This window comes from Mastigoproctus giganteus, chromosome 13 (assembly GCF_048544385.1).
Source record: "Mastigoproctus giganteus isolate SK-2022 chromosome 13, ASM4854438v1, whole genome shotgun sequence".
Lineage (NCBI taxonomy): Eukaryota > Metazoa > Arthropoda > Arachnida > Uropygi > Thelyphonidae > Mastigoproctus > Mastigoproctus giganteus.
Genome location: NC_143587.1, coordinates 160,604,958 through 160,623,417, shown reverse-complemented (window position 1 = coordinate 160,623,417; position 18,460 = coordinate 160,604,958). Strand labels below are relative to the sequence as shown.

The following is an 18,460-nucleotide window of genomic DNA, read 5'->3' as shown; positions in this document are numbered from 1 at the left end:
ATAAACACATGGGTTGTGTTAGGGTAGCTAAGAATAGGAACAGGTGCATGTATACTTGTGTGTACACCAATGCTAGGAGTTTGGTAAATAAATTTGATGAATTTGAGGTATTGCTCAAAACATCAAAGGCAGATATTGTTGGGATATCAGAGACGTGGTGTCACACAGATATAAGGAATGCAGAACTGGAATTTGGGGAGTACAATGTGTACAGAAAGGATAGGAAGGGAAGAGGAGATATGCTTTAGTTAAAAAACATAAAATCCAAGGAAGTGAAGCCAGTCGACATCGCTGGACAGTGCAGTGTCAAGTCAGTTTGGTGTGACATAAGCATTCGGAGATCAAAATTGAGAGTAGGAGTGCACTATAGGGCTAATGACTCTGATGAGGATAATAAGAAACAGAGTGGGCCAGTAAATCAGAGAGTCCTATAATGGGGGATTTCAATTTCCCAGATATTGACAGAAATTTGTGGGTTGGTCACTCACACACTAGCGAGGCTTTTGTGGATTTATTGGATGATTGTTTTCTATATCAGCATGTTCGGAAGGCAACTAGAGGGTTGTTGTTGTTGTTGTTATTTGGTTTTTAGGAGCATTAGCAACTAAGGCCATATGGATCCTGGGATATACGGTGGTCATTCCCTGACCTTTCCGCATCCTCCGTATTTGGTGGTCACGGGCTCGAACCCCAGTCTAATAAAAAAAGCGTGCGTGTGCTATGGCACACGCTTTTTTTATTAGACTGCTGGAGCCAGGTGGGCAGGAGCATTGCTGCTCCTGCCCACCTCGCTACGGAGGTGCCGCAACTAGAGGGAGTAATACTCTTGATCTGATTATCATTAGTGATTCTTCATGCATTAAGAATCTGCAGATAAAGGAACCACTAGTTGGAGTTGATTACAGCGTGCCTTGGTGGGATTTACTCAAAGAGATAACTATCATCAGGGGTAAAGGGAAGGGTTTTTGCTTTCACAGAGGCGACTACGATGGTCTGAGACAGTATTTAAATTCTATACAGTGGGACCAACTGATGATGTTACCAACAGCAAATTCAAAATGGGAAGCATTCAAAGAACTTACCTTGGAAGCTACTAGGCTTTACATACCAACTAAGAAATATTGTTCAGGGTTTAGGCCTAAATGGATGTCAGATGAACTAATGAGACATATGGCAGAGAAGAAAAATCCATGGGATACATATAAATTAATGGCTGACATGGAAGCCTATGATACATATAAGCTGGTCTGTAACCAAGCCATAAAGGACATTAGGCAGGCAAAGGCAGATTATGAGAAATCCTTGGAAATGGATGAATCAGATTGGTCCACTGGATATTGATGGTTCAACAGATGAGGATCCTGCTCAGGTAGCTAACAAACTAAATGAATATTTTGCATCGATACTCACACATGAGGAGTTATTTAGGAAGGGGAATGCCAGAGGTGAAATAAACTCTGGCAGTGAGCTAGATGATTTTGTAATAACTGAGAAGAAAGTGGAGGAGAAACTGTTGAAGGTAAACATAAAAAAGGCACCCGGGGTGGATGGGCTCTATCTAGTTATATTAAAGGAGGCAGCAAAGGAAGTAAGCAAACCCTTAGCCATAATTATGAGAGCTTCTTTGGACTCAGGGGGTGTACCCATAGACTGGAGATGTGCAAATGTGACCCCAATTCACATAGGAGGATCAAAGGCTGACACAAATAATTATAGATCTGTGAGTTTAACTTCTGTTCCAGGAAAATTAATGGAAGCACTGGTTAAGGAAGCACTGCAGGATCATCTAGACAAGACTTCAGTTATAGCTCGGAAACGGCATGGTTTTGTTAAGGGAAAGTCTTGCTTAACCAATTTGATTGGATACTATGATGTAGTCACAAAAGAACTGGATGCAGGGAATAACTTTGATATTATATATTTGGATCTTAGAATGGCTTTTGATACTGTTGCACATGGAAGACTGCTGCACAAATTGGAGCAGTGTGGCATTGAGGGGGAGAAGACAGAGAGTGGTAATCAATGGACACTGCTCATCGTGGACTAATGTTATTAGTGGAGTCCCTCAGTGTTGGGTCCATTGTTGTTTTCTGTATTTATAAATGATATTGATGATGGTATATCAAGTTTAATGTCCAAGTTTGCAGACGATACAAAGGTTGGCAGGGTTGTTAAGGACACTACTGAAGCTATGCTGCTGCAACAGGATGTGGAAAGGTTGAGTAGATGGGCTGAGAGGTGGCAAATGAAGTTTAACATTGACAAATGTAAAGTACTACATATGGGAAACAGTAACCCTAGAGTAACGTATCAACTCTGTGGTACTACACTGACAGTGGTAGAGAATGAAAAGGACCTGGGGGTAATTGTGCAGGCAGATATGAAGTTTTTTGAGCAGTGCAGATGGGCTGCAAGAGTAGCTCATGGTGTCTTGTCAATGATATACAGGAATTTTTCTAGCAGGGATAAGGATGTGATTATTCCCTTGTATAAGGCAATGGTCAGGCCACACCTTGAATACTGTATACAAGTCTGGAGGCCTCATTTCAAGAAGGATGTAGAGCTGCTGGAACGAGTACAGAGAAGGGCAACAAGATTAGAGAATGGAACAAAGGGTTGCTCTTACAAAGAAAGGCTTAAGTTTTGCGAATTACAGTGTCTGGAGACTAGGCACTGGCAAGGTGATCTGATGGAGGGGTATAAAGCCTTGAATGGTTTGAGTATGCTCAGTGCCAATGGGATTCTTCCTCTTGCTCAGAATAATCACCTGAGAGGGCATGAATTCAAACTGAAGAAAGACAGATGTAGGATAGATTTGCGGAAATTTGCCTTTAGCGAGCAAGTAGTTGGGTTGGTGGAACAGACGTCCATCCCTTGTTGTTGAAGTTGATAGCCTATCAACTTCAACAACAAGTTTGTTCGAAATACCTGTCCAGCTGAGCCTTAAATTTAAGGCTCAGCTGGACAGGTATTTCAAATGAACGGAGGGGTGAAATGGGAGTGGGTTTTTTTTTTTTTTTTTTGCTGGTGCTGCATAAGCTTGCTTTCTTGCATCATATGCCTCTACTAATGCTAATGAAGATACAAGCAGAGGATTTGGTGAAAATGAAAGGAATATTAAACCTCACCACAATGCCTATCGCAAGCTGCAGCAATCCACCCATCTCTTCCATCATGCAGTACGAGTGATGTCATCTTTTGAGATTACAATGGGCATTGTGGTGAGGTTTAATATTCCTTACATTTTGAGGGTACAGCTCTAAAACAGTTTTCACAGGCTATCCATAAAGAGCCCACCAAACCAAACCTATTGGTAACTTTCTAGAAGGTATTTGAATCAACTAGTGTATTATCTTGCTGCTGCTTCTCTATTCGCTGGAGATTGGAAGGAGTCCAGGTAGCATGTATGCAGGACATACTGTTGAAGCAACATTACATCGAGGCAGGTACATTCTTTCTCTCTGTATGCCATATCCAAAACTTTAATTTATACATCCCTCCTAACATTTACTTTCTCTATTGAGTGCATCATGAATAGTCAAACTAATAGAACTGACATCATGGTCTCAGATTCAATCTCAATGATGTCCATTTCTACCTACAATCTGCCTCACATACTTTTTCTGGCAGAATCCCAGTTACCAGTAGCCTCAACCAATACTTATCTCAGTAGCCCTAATTATTCATTCCATGAAAGTTTTTGCTTCAAAGATTGTAGTTGTGTAAGTCCACTCCGATATTTCTTGTCAGAGACTTCCTGGATCTCCTCATCTGTTGTCTCTATTGTTCTCCCAACTCCACTAATTACTCAGAGCTCTTCAACTTAATTTCTTTGGAACTTGGCTTTTTTTTTAGTTTAACTTTCCTAACACTGAGGTAGTTTTTGACGATTTTAATGTTCACAACTCCAGCTGACTTCAGCTTTCCAGTTATATGAACTCAGTTGGTTAAAATGTTGATCTTTTTTGCCATTAATGACCTCATGCAATTTGTTCATTTATCTATCAAATTATCAGAGAATCTTAACCCGGACCCAACACTTTTGATCTTTTTCTCACCAACAACCCTTCAAAATGCATATTTAATTTTAGTAGTCCTCTAGGCATCTGAGATCACAACTTGATGAGGCTCTTCTCCAATGGAGCCCCCCCTCTCCTCCATTCTCAGCCTTGTGTTGTTGGGAATTGCAGAATGCAAATTGGGATGGTCTCCATTGATTTCTATTGTTCTTTTCCTTGATTAGTTTACTATTTTAAATCTTATGATTTCAATATTTGCTCAGATTGTGTCAGTAAAAATATTCTTGTAAGGATAAATTCCTTTATTCTGCCTTCTGCCACTGTTCTATGAATGTTGGGAATGACACCAATCCAAACATCACTGTTGACTGCGATACTGGCCCTACGAGCAGCTGTCCTACCATTAAACTTAAGGTAATGCAACTCCTTATGGATGTTTGATGGTTGATACTGCAACCTTTTGAACATCTCACCATGGAGCAAATAAATGATCTGCAGATGACACGAGCAGGGCACAAACTGCCTTCTTTATGACTCTTTGAACATTCTGTGAGTATGTTCTCAGAGCACATTCTGTGAGTCTTTCTTCCATTGTTGATTAAAATCTATTATGTTGGACTTTGGGAGGATTAGGTGAGTTGCAGTTGTGCACACATATGGTTACTGATTTGTTATCCTGCTATCATCCCACTCATATTGGCTTCTAATATACTTCTGCCACTGTAAGAAAAGACTGTAAGAATAATTATTATTATTATAATTATCAGCCAAATGGTGCTGCACCAGCCAAAAAAAAATTTCCGAATTACCCCGAGAGAGAGAGACAGAGAGATGTAGAAGGGAATTACCAAGAAAGAGAAGAATGATGATATCCAGTTCATGACCCTGGGAGTGCCAAGCCCATACTCACCAGATGTGAGTTCCTGGGACGTTTGAGTCAATATGACTGCGTGAGTTACTTCTCGATCAATATTTGTAGACAAGTGTTCATATACTTTTGGTCAAACAGTGTATATTAAAAGGCATCCTTGGAAAAGATGATGATGATGACTGTTAAAACTTGACCAAATTTTTCATGGCTGTAATATTATGAATTGAGGTTACATTTCTGAAACAATATACAGTGAAACTTCCCTTTAACGGACAGCCATGGGGAACCAAAATGTGTCCGTTAGAGAGAAGTGTCTGCTAACAAGAAGTCTGAGGGAGAAAGAAAAAAAAAGAAAGAAAGAAAAATCGTTAAACGTTTAATGTAAAATTAAATTAAAATATATACAGATTTTGAACAATATTTTTGTAAACAATATACAATTACATACACAAGAGATAAAGAAAAATCGTAAATGTTTAATGTAAAATTAAATTAAATTATATACAGATTTTGCACAATATTTTTGTAAGTAATATACATACAATTGTGCTATGCATATTATGACTTTATCTTAAGAAAAATGCATACAGTAATCACTTATTTTCTTCTGCACCTTCTTCCGGCTGATAATTTTGTTTTCAACATTTGTTTGGAGTGAAGAAACCATCAAAAGTCCTTCAGTATCTTCTTCAGCGGCGAAAAACATTTTTAAACGATTGATTTGTACGAGCGCTTCTTCTATTTTCATCGGTGGTTCGTTGTTAATATGTTCTTCGACAGAATGACCTCCTTCCAGTTCTTCATCCTCATGAGGAACTTCTTGAAAAATATCGATGATAATGTCGTTGATATCTAGAGCACCATCTTCTGTAGTGAGGTTTGAGTCTATATCTTTAGCCAGGGTCACTTGTAGCAGAAGTATCGTACATTATCAATAGATGTTGAAGTTCTTGTTCTTCTTGGTGCTCCACATTGCTGTTCGCAACTTCAATTTTTGCGTTTGAGAAGCCAGACTTTACAAAACAGTTCACGACAGTTTGTTTTCTAATTGCGTTTACTGAAGAGGAAATCCACTGAATCGCATCTAGGATGCTGATTTTCTTTGCAAGGTCACTCAAACATGTTACATCGTTCATGTTTGCAATGAGATGTCTTAAAACATGTTTTCTGTAGTGAAGTTTAAAATTTTTTATTATCCCTTGATCCAAGGGCTGATGTGTTTGGTGGTAGAAAAATGATTTGAATGTTGGACAATTCAATGTGCGGGTGAGATCCAGCATTATCCATGAAAAGAATAATTTTTCTGTTTTGACGAATCATGTTTTGGTTAAAGTGACTTATCCATTCGCTCATGATATCTCATGTCATCCACGCTTTTTTATTAGACTTCCAGTCAACATTCAAAAGATTCAACTTTATGCCCTTGAAACAATGAGGATTTTGTGGTTTTCCTATAACAAGAGGTTTTTCAAAGTCTCCCAGCATATTTGTACACAATAGTACAGTCAAGCGTTCCTTAGAAATTTTTCCGCCCTGGCATTTTTCGTTTTTTAGACTCATTGTTTTTTCAGGAAGAGCATAAAAAAACAACCCTGTTTCGTCACAGTTGTAAATATCCTTAGCTTCAAAATCACGACATAAATCTTCCAATTTGACGGTCCACTCTGTTACAACCCCAGTATCAACAGATCCACCTTCACCACTTACAGTTTTTCAAGAAATTTTATGCTGAGTTTTGAACTTGTCTAGCCATCCCACAGAAGCTTGGAACTCATTTACTCCCATAGATTTTACAACCTCCAAAGCCTTTTCCCTAATAATAGGCCCATTAATGGGAATTTTTTTAGCATGTGCACGACAAATTTGAAGTCCAACAGTTTTCGGGAATGATTTTTGAACCTGAACCTGGAAAGCATTAACAAACAAGAAGATAATAATTAATCAGAGAATAATAAAAGGGAAAAATAAAACTGTTATGTTGAGTAATCAAGGTGATAATGCTAATTAAACTGACTTGACAGAGAATGCAATACTAAGCTGCATTCCAATCCAATTCAGAATCTTATCATAATAAAAAGAACAAAGGATATAAAAATGTGGCTATCCATGATCCCAATATAAGTGAATGTATACCATCCTACCCTCACAAAAATGAATGAACTTGAAGTCATAGATAGTCTATTTAAGAAGTGGTGTGATTAATGAACTAGAGAAAAAGAGGGCAAATTCAGATATTATATTTATGTTACAGGCCAAGATCAAAATGAGGTCAGAATCAATTCTATATATTATTTCATCATATATTTATTTTTGAGTACTTTTGTTTAAAATTAATCTAAAAATTAAAGTGCTCTAATCACCAAAACATACCTTTACTTCTAAAATAGACTGCAACCTAGTGGTAACTGTGTTCATTCTCCTTGCTCTCTCTCTCTCTCTCTCTCTCTCTCTCTCTCTCTCTCTCTCTGCCCTTCACACTGCAGTATGATCACTGAAATAGCATGCCCTCCATGGTAGCCTAGAGTGGCTAACTAAAACTTTTGAGGCTGTAATTAGCCAATCTTGGGTGGAAGGTGCAGGGTTGGGTTTTTCAGCCTGTACATTATGGTTATAAGCACATGAGTGGTGGGGAATTAAAATAAATAAATAAATAAAACTGAAACAGCATAAGCTTCAAGCAAACAGGAAAAAATTCTTAACCAAATTTTCCAATTCTATAAATAAATCAGAATTGCAGACACCATTTGCAAATTATTTTAAAACAGTTATGTTATTGGCATAATATGAATAAGTGCAAAAAATTGCTAAAACTGTTACTAGTTTTGGTAATTCAGTATTACTATATATCTAAGATATAGTAATATGCCCAATGATATCTTAAATACAGTAATGTCAACATGTTATTACATGTCCAAAATATAGCAACATGGCAATGTATCATACCGACATCTAAAAGTTGTTGCAACACGTTTGTGTTTACACAAGTCTAGAATGTCCTAAGTCAAACAAGTCCATAAATTCCAAATGGCTTGAGTCAGGGATTGCCAGTATCACTTTATAAATTATCTTACCTGGGCATTATCACAGAGTTCTGTGGATATCCCCATTTTAATCCCGTGACTTTTCTCTTCCAAATTATCAGGATTAATGGAATTTAATGAAGGGACAGCTTTATCATTATTCTCGCTGCCTTTATTTAAAAACTGTGTTAACTGCCTAGAAATATAATAATACAATAACACAAATTATATATATATAAATATAAAAATCATACATTCAAGTTGTTAACAAAAACTTTAAAGCTCAAAATCAGAAAGTACAAAGAAAAGCTATAGAGAATATTTTTGTAATGAAAAATGTAACATGGTGCAGATCCTTCAAAATAAATACAAGCTAGAATCAGAAAATTGCAGGACTGAAATTGTTCAAATATATCTAAACATCAAATAAGAAAACCTTATTTTATTTATTTATTTTTTTTTTTAATAGGTGGTGTTGTGACTGCACATACAGAAAGGTTTATTTCTATCTGTTGTAAACAGAAATTAATTTCATATCTATCAAGTTTATGCAGATCTTTGGGATATAATTAAAACCTATGTGAAAAAACAAACACAAAAAAGAAACTTGTAATGGATGATACCAGTTGTATCACACCAGACAATCTTCTGTTGGTGAAGTGTGGGGGGGAGGGCTTTGATATATACAGCACAGGTTGATACCCCATGATATGGTCATAAGTCACACACAAGTCAATCATTTGGCATTGCTACACATAAGCCATTTTTAATCACACCCAACAACAAGAACAAAAATGGCTCATTATTGTGATGCAAAAGCAGTGATAAGCAAATCAGCAGTCTCTGGAGCTTATTGTTGCTGTGAGTTTAAATAGAGCCAATTTGCTTAGATACACCTTTTCCCAGTTAATGCAAACAAATGGTTTCATCACTTGTGATGAATCTTTCTGCAAGCACCTGGCGTGTTTAGCTTGAATAGCAGATTTCAGTCCATTGTCATCAATGGTGGTTGATCATCCTTCACACATAGTGACAGTGTTTTTTGTCTGGCAGCACCATGGGTCTCCCCCAACTCCGCATTTTTACTCTGTATAGAATACAATACTCTGCATAAGGCCAGGGTGTGTGTTTTGTGAAGTATTACGATAGGAGGGAGTATATAATGAGAGCCTTGTCGATCAATTCGGCCCTGGAAAGATTGTGCAAGGCTCAAGGGGTAGAATTTTTTTCAGCCTGGACTGTACTTGTTAACAGGAGAGATTGCTTCTACAGGGATGGGATACACTTAAATAGAAAGGGTGCAAGAATATTTGCTGATGCTATCGAGGCAGTGTTAGGTGGGTCGGAAAACTGCTAGCTTGGGGGGAGACAAAGACCAATAGATTGACAGTAGCCACTGGCAGAGGTGAAAGAGATTCTTGCACTGCTTCTATTAGAATAAGCAGAAGCCTGAAAAAAAAAGATGCATGGTATTTCAGAGACTGCTGGGAGCCATTGCGGTACAAGTAAACACATGGGTTGTGTTAGGGTAGCTAAGAATAGAAACAGGTGCAGGTATACTTGTGTGTACACCAATGCTAGGAGTTTAGTAAATAAATTTGATGAATTTGAGGTATTGCTCAAAACATCAAAGGCAGATATTGTTGGGATATCAGAGACGTGGTGTCACACAGATATAAGGGATGCAGAACTGCAATTTGGGGAGTACAACGTCTACAGAAAGGATAGACAGGATAGGAAGGGGGGAGGGATTATGCTATTAGTTAAGAAACACATAAAAACCAAGGAAGTGAAGCCAGTCGACATCACTGGACAGTGCAGTGTTGAGTCAGTTTGGTGTGACATAAGCATTGGGAGATCAAAATTGAGAGTAGGAGTGTGCTATAGGCCTAATGACTCTGATGAGTATAATAAGGAACTGTACAGGGAAATAGAGTGGGCCAGTAAATCAGAGAGTCTTATAATGGGAGATTTTAATTTCCCAGATATTGACTGGAATTGGGGGGCTGGTTACTCACGCACTAGCAGGGCTTTTGTGGATTTATTGGATGATTGTTTTCTACATCAGCATGTTCGGGAGGCAACTAGAGGGAGTAATACTCTTGATTTGATTATCAGCAGTGATTCTTCATGCATTAAGAATCTGCAGATAAATGAACCACTAGGTGGCAGTGATCACAATGTGCTGAAGTGGGATTTACTCAAAGAAGTAACTACCATTAGGGGTAAAGGGAAGGGTTATTGCTTCCGTAAAGGCGACTACGATGGACTGAGACAGTATTTAAATTCTATACAGTGGGACCAACTGATGATGTTACCAACAGCAAATTCAAAATGGGAAGCATTCAAAGAACTTATCTTGGAAGCTACTAGGCTTTACATACCAACTAAGAAATATTGTTCAAGGTTTAGGCCAAAATGGATGTCAGATGAACTAATGAGGCATATGGCAGAGAAGAAAAATGCATGGGATACTTACAAATTAACACATGACACAGAAGCCTATGATAGATACAAGTTGATATGCAACAAAGTTACAAAGGAGGTTAGGCAGGCGAAGGCAGATTACGAGAAATCTTTGGCAAGGGATGCAAAGAAAAACAGCAAAGAGTTCTTTACTTATGTAAACTCTAGAAGGAAGGGGATGAATCAGATTGGTCCACTTGATATTGATGGGTCAACTGTTGATGATCCTGCTCAGGTAGCTAACAAACTAAATGAATATTTTGCATCGACATTCACACATGAGGAGTTATTCAGCAAGGGAATGCCAGAGGTGTATTCAACTCTAGCAGTAAGCTACAGAATCTTAGAATTACTGGGAGTAAAGTGGAGGAGAAACTGTTGAAGATAAACACAAGAAAGGCACCCGGGGTGGATGGGATCTATCCAGTTATATTAAAGGAGGCAGCAAAGGAAGTAAGCAAACCCTTAGCCATAATTATGAGAGCTTCCTTGGATTCAGGGAAGGTACCCATAGACTGGAAATGTGCAAATGTGACCCCAATTCACAAAGGAGGATCAAAGGCTGACACAAGTAATTATAGACCTGTGAGCTTAACTTCTGTTCCAGGAAAATTAATGGAGGCACTGGTTAAAGAAGCACTGCAGGATCATTTAGACAAGACTTCAGTTATAGCTCAGACACAGCATGGTTTTGTTAAGGGGAAGTCTTGCCTGACCAACTTGATTGGATACTATGATGCAGTCACAAAAGAACTGGATGCAGGGAATAACTTTGATATTATATACTTGGATCTTAGAAAGGCTTTTGATACTGTTGCACATGGAAGACTGCTACACAAATTGGAGCAGTGTGACATTGGAGGCAAATTGCTGCTATGGATAAAGGGGTGGTTGAGGGGGAGAAGACAGAGAGTGGTAATCAATGGACACTGCTCATCATGGACTAATGTTATTAGTGGAGTCCCTCAGGGCTCAGTGTTGGGTCCATTATTGTTTTCTGTATTTATAAATGATATTGATGATGGTATATCAAGCCTAATGTCCAAGTTTGCAGACGATACAAAGGTTGGCAGGGTTGTCAAGGACACTACTGACACTATGCTGCTGCAACAGGATCTGGAAAGGTTGAGCAGATGGGCTGAGAGGTGGCAAATGTAGTTTAACATTGACAAATGTAAAGTACTACACATGGGAAACAGCAACCCCAGAGCAACGTATCAACTCTGTGGTACTACACTGACAGTGGTAGAGAATGAAAGGGACTTGGGGGTGGTTGTGCAGGCAGATATGAAGTTCTCTGAGCAGTGCAGACGGGCTGCAAGAGTAGCTCATGGAGTATTGTCAATGATATACAGGAATTTTTCCAGCAGGGATAAGGAGGTGATTATTCCATTGTATAAGGCAATGGCCAGGCCACACCTAGAGTACTGTATACAGGTCTGGAGGCCTCATTTCAAGAAGGATGTAGAGCTGCTGGAATGAGTACAGAGAAGGGCAACAAGATTAGTGAATGGAACAAAGGGGTGCTCTTACGAAGAAAGGCTTAAGTTTTGCAAATTACAGTGTCTGGAGACTAGGCACCGGTGAGGTGATCTGATAGAGGTGGATAAAGCCTTGAATGGTTTGAGTATGCTCAATGCCGATGGGATTCTTCCTCTTGCTCAGATTAATCACCTGAGAGGGCATAAATTCAAATTGAGGAAAGACGTGTAGGATAGATGTGTGGAAATTTGCCTTTAGCCAGCTGGTAGTTGGCTGGTGGAACAGACTTCCATCCCTTGTTGTGGAAGTTGATAGCCTAAATAAATTTAAGGCTCAGCTGGACAGGTATTTGGAACGAACAAGAGTGGTGAAATGGGATTGGGGTTTTTTTTTTTTTTTTTTGGCTGATGCTGCATAAGCTTGCTTTCTTGCATCACATGCCTTTACTAATGCTAATGCTATCTCTTGCTCCAGAACTCCAGTTATCCCGTTCAATGAAGCATTGTAAGTCAGATAAAATACTTTGTTAGGGTCTAGGTGGATCAGGATAGGCCGACTAGTTAGTAATTTCTTTACTTTAGTAAATGCCTTAACGGCTTCTGTTAGAATGTTGCACTCTTTTTTGTCAGTACTGTTACTGGTTTCAGCAGTTCAGAGCTGTTAGGTATGTATCTTTTATAAAAGTTGAGCATCTCTAAAACCCGTCTAACTTCCTTTACATTCCTGGGGGGGGGGTCTTAATCTAGAGATCTTGTCTATATTTCTATTTCTAGGACGGATACCTTCCAGTGAAATAATATGTTCCAAGTACTCTACTTCATCCACTAAGAATTTACATTTCGATTTCGTTAGTTTTAAATTTGCTTCCTCCATTATTTAGAACACGTGGTTCAGCAGTTCTAAATGTCTTTCTCCAGACTCAGAGTAAATCAAGATATCGTCAAGGAAACAAATTACTCCCTTTCCTAGTGGCTCTGACAGTACATTACTCATCATGCTCAGGAATGAGGCCACTGAATTCTTCACCCCCTGTGGCATTCTTATTAGGTTATACTTTCTGAATGGAGTGCTGAATGCAAATATTTCCTCTGCTCCGGTTTTAGAGAGATTTGATAATACCCCGCATTTAAGTCGATTTTTGAAAACACCTTATTTCCCTGTAGGCTGTTCATTATCTCCACTACATGCTGCAATGGAAAATCAATAGGCCTTGTGATCTTATTTATTTTTCAGAGGTCTAACACTATCCGTACCCCCCCTTCTGGTTTATTTACTACTAATACTGGACTATTCCAGTATGAGGTTGACCTCACTATTATCCTGTTCACCATGTCCTTCAGTTCTTGCCCTAACCTTTCTAACTGCACCTTTGGTATATGTTATTGCCTGGTATAAATTGGGTGCTGTTGGGTGGGCGTACCGTATGCTCCATTACCTTAGTCACCCCTACTTCGGTTATTTTTTTGGCAAAGATGTGGTTACACTGTTCTAATAACCCTTATATTCCTTCCTTTAGAGTTTTATTTTCCAGACTATTGCTACCAACTAATTTTACTCCTTCTCCCCCCCAACTTTAACCCTTCCTGCTGCCCTGCATCTACCTGTGTTTTCACCCATATGGTACTGTTGGTGCAATCAATGCAGAAACCTGCTTCTCACCAAACATTTAATCCCAATATGGCATTATATCTCTTCCCTGTTTATCCCATTGGATACCAAAAAATTGTGTAGTATGGGTGGCTTCTCCCATCTTCAGCGTCACTGGGGCTGTGACCTCATAATCAGACTCTATGTTAGTACCTCCTATTCTCTGTAAAATGTAGCTGCCACAGGATTTTATTCCAGTTTTCCTTACTCTTGAACTCCATGAAATATTCCCAGGTTAAGACTGACTTCGTAGCCCCAGTGTCCACTAAATATTTTCCTTGAGAATTGCCAATCTTCCCTTCCACATACATTAGGTCTTCGTTTACCACGACCTTATCCAAGATCACCAACAATATTGGTATTATTAGTACAGCCCTGTCTGAAATTTGGTGAGGTCCCTCCCTTTCGGAATGTTTTTGGAATGGTCGTGTCTTGGCCTTCGAGTGGTATTGGCACCTCTTGTCTATAAAGTTTAACTGGAATACTGCTCCTATTCCCGTTAAATTTTACTGATCTATACTTCCTTAGACATATTCCCCGGTACACAACTAACATCCGTCTCTTCACTTTGCCCCGGTTCCCTCCCAAAAACTCCCTAACTCCCTAACTCACCAACTCCCGCCAAACAAATTCTTATATATTACATTAGGTCCTAATTTCTCCTCCCCTTATTTAAGTATAATCCCCGATTAATCCATTTGCCCTTGACCATCATCTAACCTCCTTCAGCCTGTTTCGCTGTAAACTTCCCCGGACTTGACCCTTTTCAAGGAATTTCGACTTTACCTTCTGTTGGTCTAAGGTCACCATCCTTCTGAGAATTTGCTTTGCCTTTACGTATATTCCTAAACCATTATTTACCTCTTCCTATTTTAATCAATTATTTGCATGTTTAAATAAATGTTTGCTGAATCAAACTAAGTTGTAATAGGATATAATATTCCAATATTATATGTATGTGTGTATATATATATCTGATAATTAAAATAAATATGATATTTAAAATAAAAAATTTTTATTTTTATTTTTATTACTTTTGCCTAACTTTTACATCACATTATATAAATTAGTGGTAGTAGTGGGTTGATATGCTAAATAAGCAGCACCTGTGCGCCATCTATTCTTTTCCTTTCTATTATATAAGCTGGTTAAGCTTGCATTATGTCAGTGGTGTGGCTCTGATCAAGAGTGCTGTCTGTTCTATAGATTATTTCTCGCTGCATAAGGACCACCGCCATGCAAATCCTCTGCATTGGTTGATCTATCAGAGAATGGAAGGGTGGTTTGGTTCTTCAATATTTCCGCCTTTGCGATGATTTGTATGACGATTGAAATGTAGCGATTCCATGACCATTATTGGCCTCATGGTCCTCTGTCGATATGGAGCATAATGGTCAGTCTATTATTTTGATATTTTAGTTTTTGTAGTTTCTTTAGCCCCTTTTTGGTGATATTTCACGTCTTTTGGAACTGGTACCTTCGAGGCGGGTACCGCTAAATTGTATATAATTGGCATTATTCTAAATTTACATCGTTGTTATTAATTGGGTTTAATGACTAAATTATACAGGGGATTATCGACTACCTTTTTGTTTTATTATCTCTACCTTCCCTTCCCTGTTTGCTTATTTTATATTATTTTGCATTTCGTTTCGCTCTGCATTTTTGCCGTACTACTGGCTGATGTTTTTTATTTTAAATATCATATTTATTTTAATTATCAGATATAATTAGGCTTCATGTGGAGGATGTGCATTTTCTGCCTCTAATGATAGCTTCATATCCATATTTATTTTTTTTTATTACTTTTGCCTAACTTTTACATCACATTATATAAATTAGTGGTAGTGTAGTGGGTTGATATGCTAAATAAGCAGCGCCTGTGCCGCCATCTATTCTTTTCCTTTCTATTATATAAGCTGGTTAAGCTTGCATTATGTCAGTGGTGTGGCTCTGATCAAGAGTGCTGTCTGTTCTATAGATTATTTCTCGCTGCATAAGGACCACCGCCATGCAAATCTTCTGCATTGGTTGATCTATCGGAGAATGGAAGGGTGGTTTGGTTCTTCGATATTTCCGCCTTTGCGATGATTTGTATGACGATTGAAATGCAGCGATTCCATGACCATTATTGGCCTCGTGGTCCTCTGTCGATATGGGGCATAATGGTCAGTCTATTATTTTGATATTTTAGTTTTTGTAGTTTCTTTAACCCCTTTTTGGTGATATTTCACGTCTTTTGGAACTGGTACCTTCGAGGCGGGTACCGCTAAATTATATATAATTGGCATTATTCTAAATTTACATCGTTGTTATTAATTGGGTTTAATGACTAAATTATACAGGGGATTATCGACTACCTTTTTGTTTTATTATCTCTACCTTCCCTTCCCTGTTTGCTTATTTTATATTATTTTGCATTTCGTTTCGCTCTGCATTTTTGCCGTACTACTGGCTGATGTTTTTTATTTTAAATATCATATTTATTTTAATTATCAAATATAATTAGGCTTCATGTGGAGGATGTGCATTTTCTGCCTCTAATGATAGCTTCATATCCATATTTATTTATTTTTATTACTTTTGCCTAACTTTTACATCACATTATATATACAGGGTGTTTCAGTTAAATGTTTCAGAACTTCTAAGAGGGGTAGGGTACATCCTGACAACTCGAAATCATATAGCAATGTGGGGTCGGAAATGCTTTCCTGAAGCGGTGTTGTACACAGAAGCACCATAAAGAAAAGAGACCGTAAGTGAGAAATCGTTTTAATAATACATGAAAAGAAGCAAAAGGTACATGGATTAAAGTAAGTGTTCGAAGTTTCTTCCACGGGCTACAATGCACGCCTCACATCTCCGACGCATGGACATCCGAACATTCTGGAATACTCCAGGCGAATTTCGAATTTCTTCGGCAGCTACTGCGATTCTTGCAACCAGCTCCTCAGCATTGTCAACAGGGGTGTCATAAACTAGCGATTTCATATGACCCCAGAAATAAAAATCAAGACATGATAGGTCGGGTGACCGAGCAGGTCAACGCACGGGACCACCACGTCCGATCCACTGTTGACCAAATGTGACATCCAGGTAGTTACGAACATCTCCGCTATAATGGGCAGGGGCTCCATCGTGTTGGAACCACATTGTCTGTTGCGTCGATGCAGAAATCTGTTCATCTCTCAAAAGTTGTGGCAATACTTGCTGCAGAAAGATCAAGTAGATAGGTCCGGTTAGACGACACGGTAACAGGTAAGGTCCGATGAGGTGATCTTCCATAATACCGGCCCATACATTGACCGAAAATCGAATCTGTGCTGCACGACGTCGTATTGCATGCGGGTTCTCGACCGCCCAGATATGGTTGTTATGCGTGTTGAAAATTCCTTCCCTTGTGAAGGAATTTTCACGGTCATATGAAATCGCTAGTTTATGACACACCTGTTGACAATGCTGAGGAGCTGGTTGCAAGAATCGCAGTAGCTGCCGAAGAAATTCGAAAAATTCGCCTGGAGTATTCCAGAATGTTCGGATGTCCATGCGTCGGAGATGTGAGGCGTGCATTGTAGCCCGTGGAAGAAACTTCGAACACTTACTTTAATCCATGTACCTTTTGCTTCTTTTCATGTATTATTAAAACGATTTCTCACTTACGGTCTCTTTTCTTTATGGTGCTTCTGTGTACAACACCGCTTCAGGAAAGCATTTCCGGCCCCACATTGCTATATGATTTCGAGTTGTCAGGATGTACCCTACCCCTCTTAGAAGTTCTGAAACGTTTAACTGAAACACCCTGTATATATATATATACACATTTTTTTTTTTTTTTTTTTTATTACTAGTAAGCCAAAGCTTACATCAGACTGTAGGAGGAAATGGTCATCACTGAGATTGGAACTGAAACCATATATATTTGTGAAATTAATAAGTAAGTTTTTAAGAGGTTTAAATCTTTTTTCAGATAAGTTTGTTCTATTAGGTTGGCTATTGAAAAAAAGTGGAGGGGAAACGTGAAATTAATGACATTTTTGGATACAGTGAACACACAAACAGAACACACAGACCCATTTCCTTAACATAACATGGCCTCAACAATGCCTTCCTCATATACACTACTTGGATTCCTTCCATGACTAGTTCACAGAGCAAACTCGCATATTATACACTGGCTGATCCAGATGTCTCTTAGGGTTACCAATAAGTTAAGTCTGGTGGACTATCTAGCAGCCAGCTTATGAACACTATTTTAGAGAAATACCCTTGAAATTCAAGGAATATTTGACCTTACCATGATGCCCACAATAATCTCAAAAGATATTACATGATAAAAGAGATGGGGGTTGTGGGAGCTTACCTCTGGAGACTAAACACCTCCAATAAGCAAAGTATTGGGCTGCACTGGACAATGAGTCATCTACCACCTAGTGTTGCCTAGTAACACAGGGGAGGGGAATATTCAAGGTTATTAACAGTCCCACAATATCGTGAAGTAAGTTTTGGTGATGTCCAGTCTTTCTGTTTCCCACAGAAAAACTGGAGATCATCAAAAGTTGACCGATTTCATCCAGAATATTAATTCCATCAGCATTTTGATTGTCATAGGATCTAGTCTGTTATACAGAAGTGTAGCAGGCTTGGTCCAGGAAGAATGTCTGTGACAAGCCTCGGGGACAAAATTTTTGACTGAAATAAAATCAATTTCTAACAGGTAGGTAAGTATACAATAATTTCTTCTAGACAGTTTCTAAATTATAAATATAATAATTTTAATTTAAAAACAAGTTATATAAATACTGCCAATATCATTCTGCAAATAGGCATAGAAAGTCAAACACGTTAAAATACAAATGGCCTTCGTAAGCAATCTTCAAAAAAAAAATTATGATAAAGCATTTTAAAAAATTATAAAAAGTCATAAAAGAAGTTCCGTCAATCACTTAACAGTTAAA

The 18,460-nt window shown here is 38.4% G+C and overlaps 1 protein-coding gene across 3 annotated transcripts in view; it reads right to left on the bottom strand.

Moving 5' to 3' along the window:
* LOC150076554 (uncharacterized) overlaps positions 1–18,460 on the bottom strand; it is a 198,790-nt gene that overhangs the window by 157,605 nt on the left and 22,725 nt on the right. For all 3 annotated transcript variants that reach the window (XM_090388182.1, XM_090388180.1, XM_090388181.1), the window contains exon 3: positions 7,962–8,106. In XM_090388182.1, the coding sequence (XP_090244308.1) occupies positions 7,962–8,106 (145 nt within the window). The remainder of the gene's footprint in view (positions 1–7,961; positions 8,107–18,460) is intronic.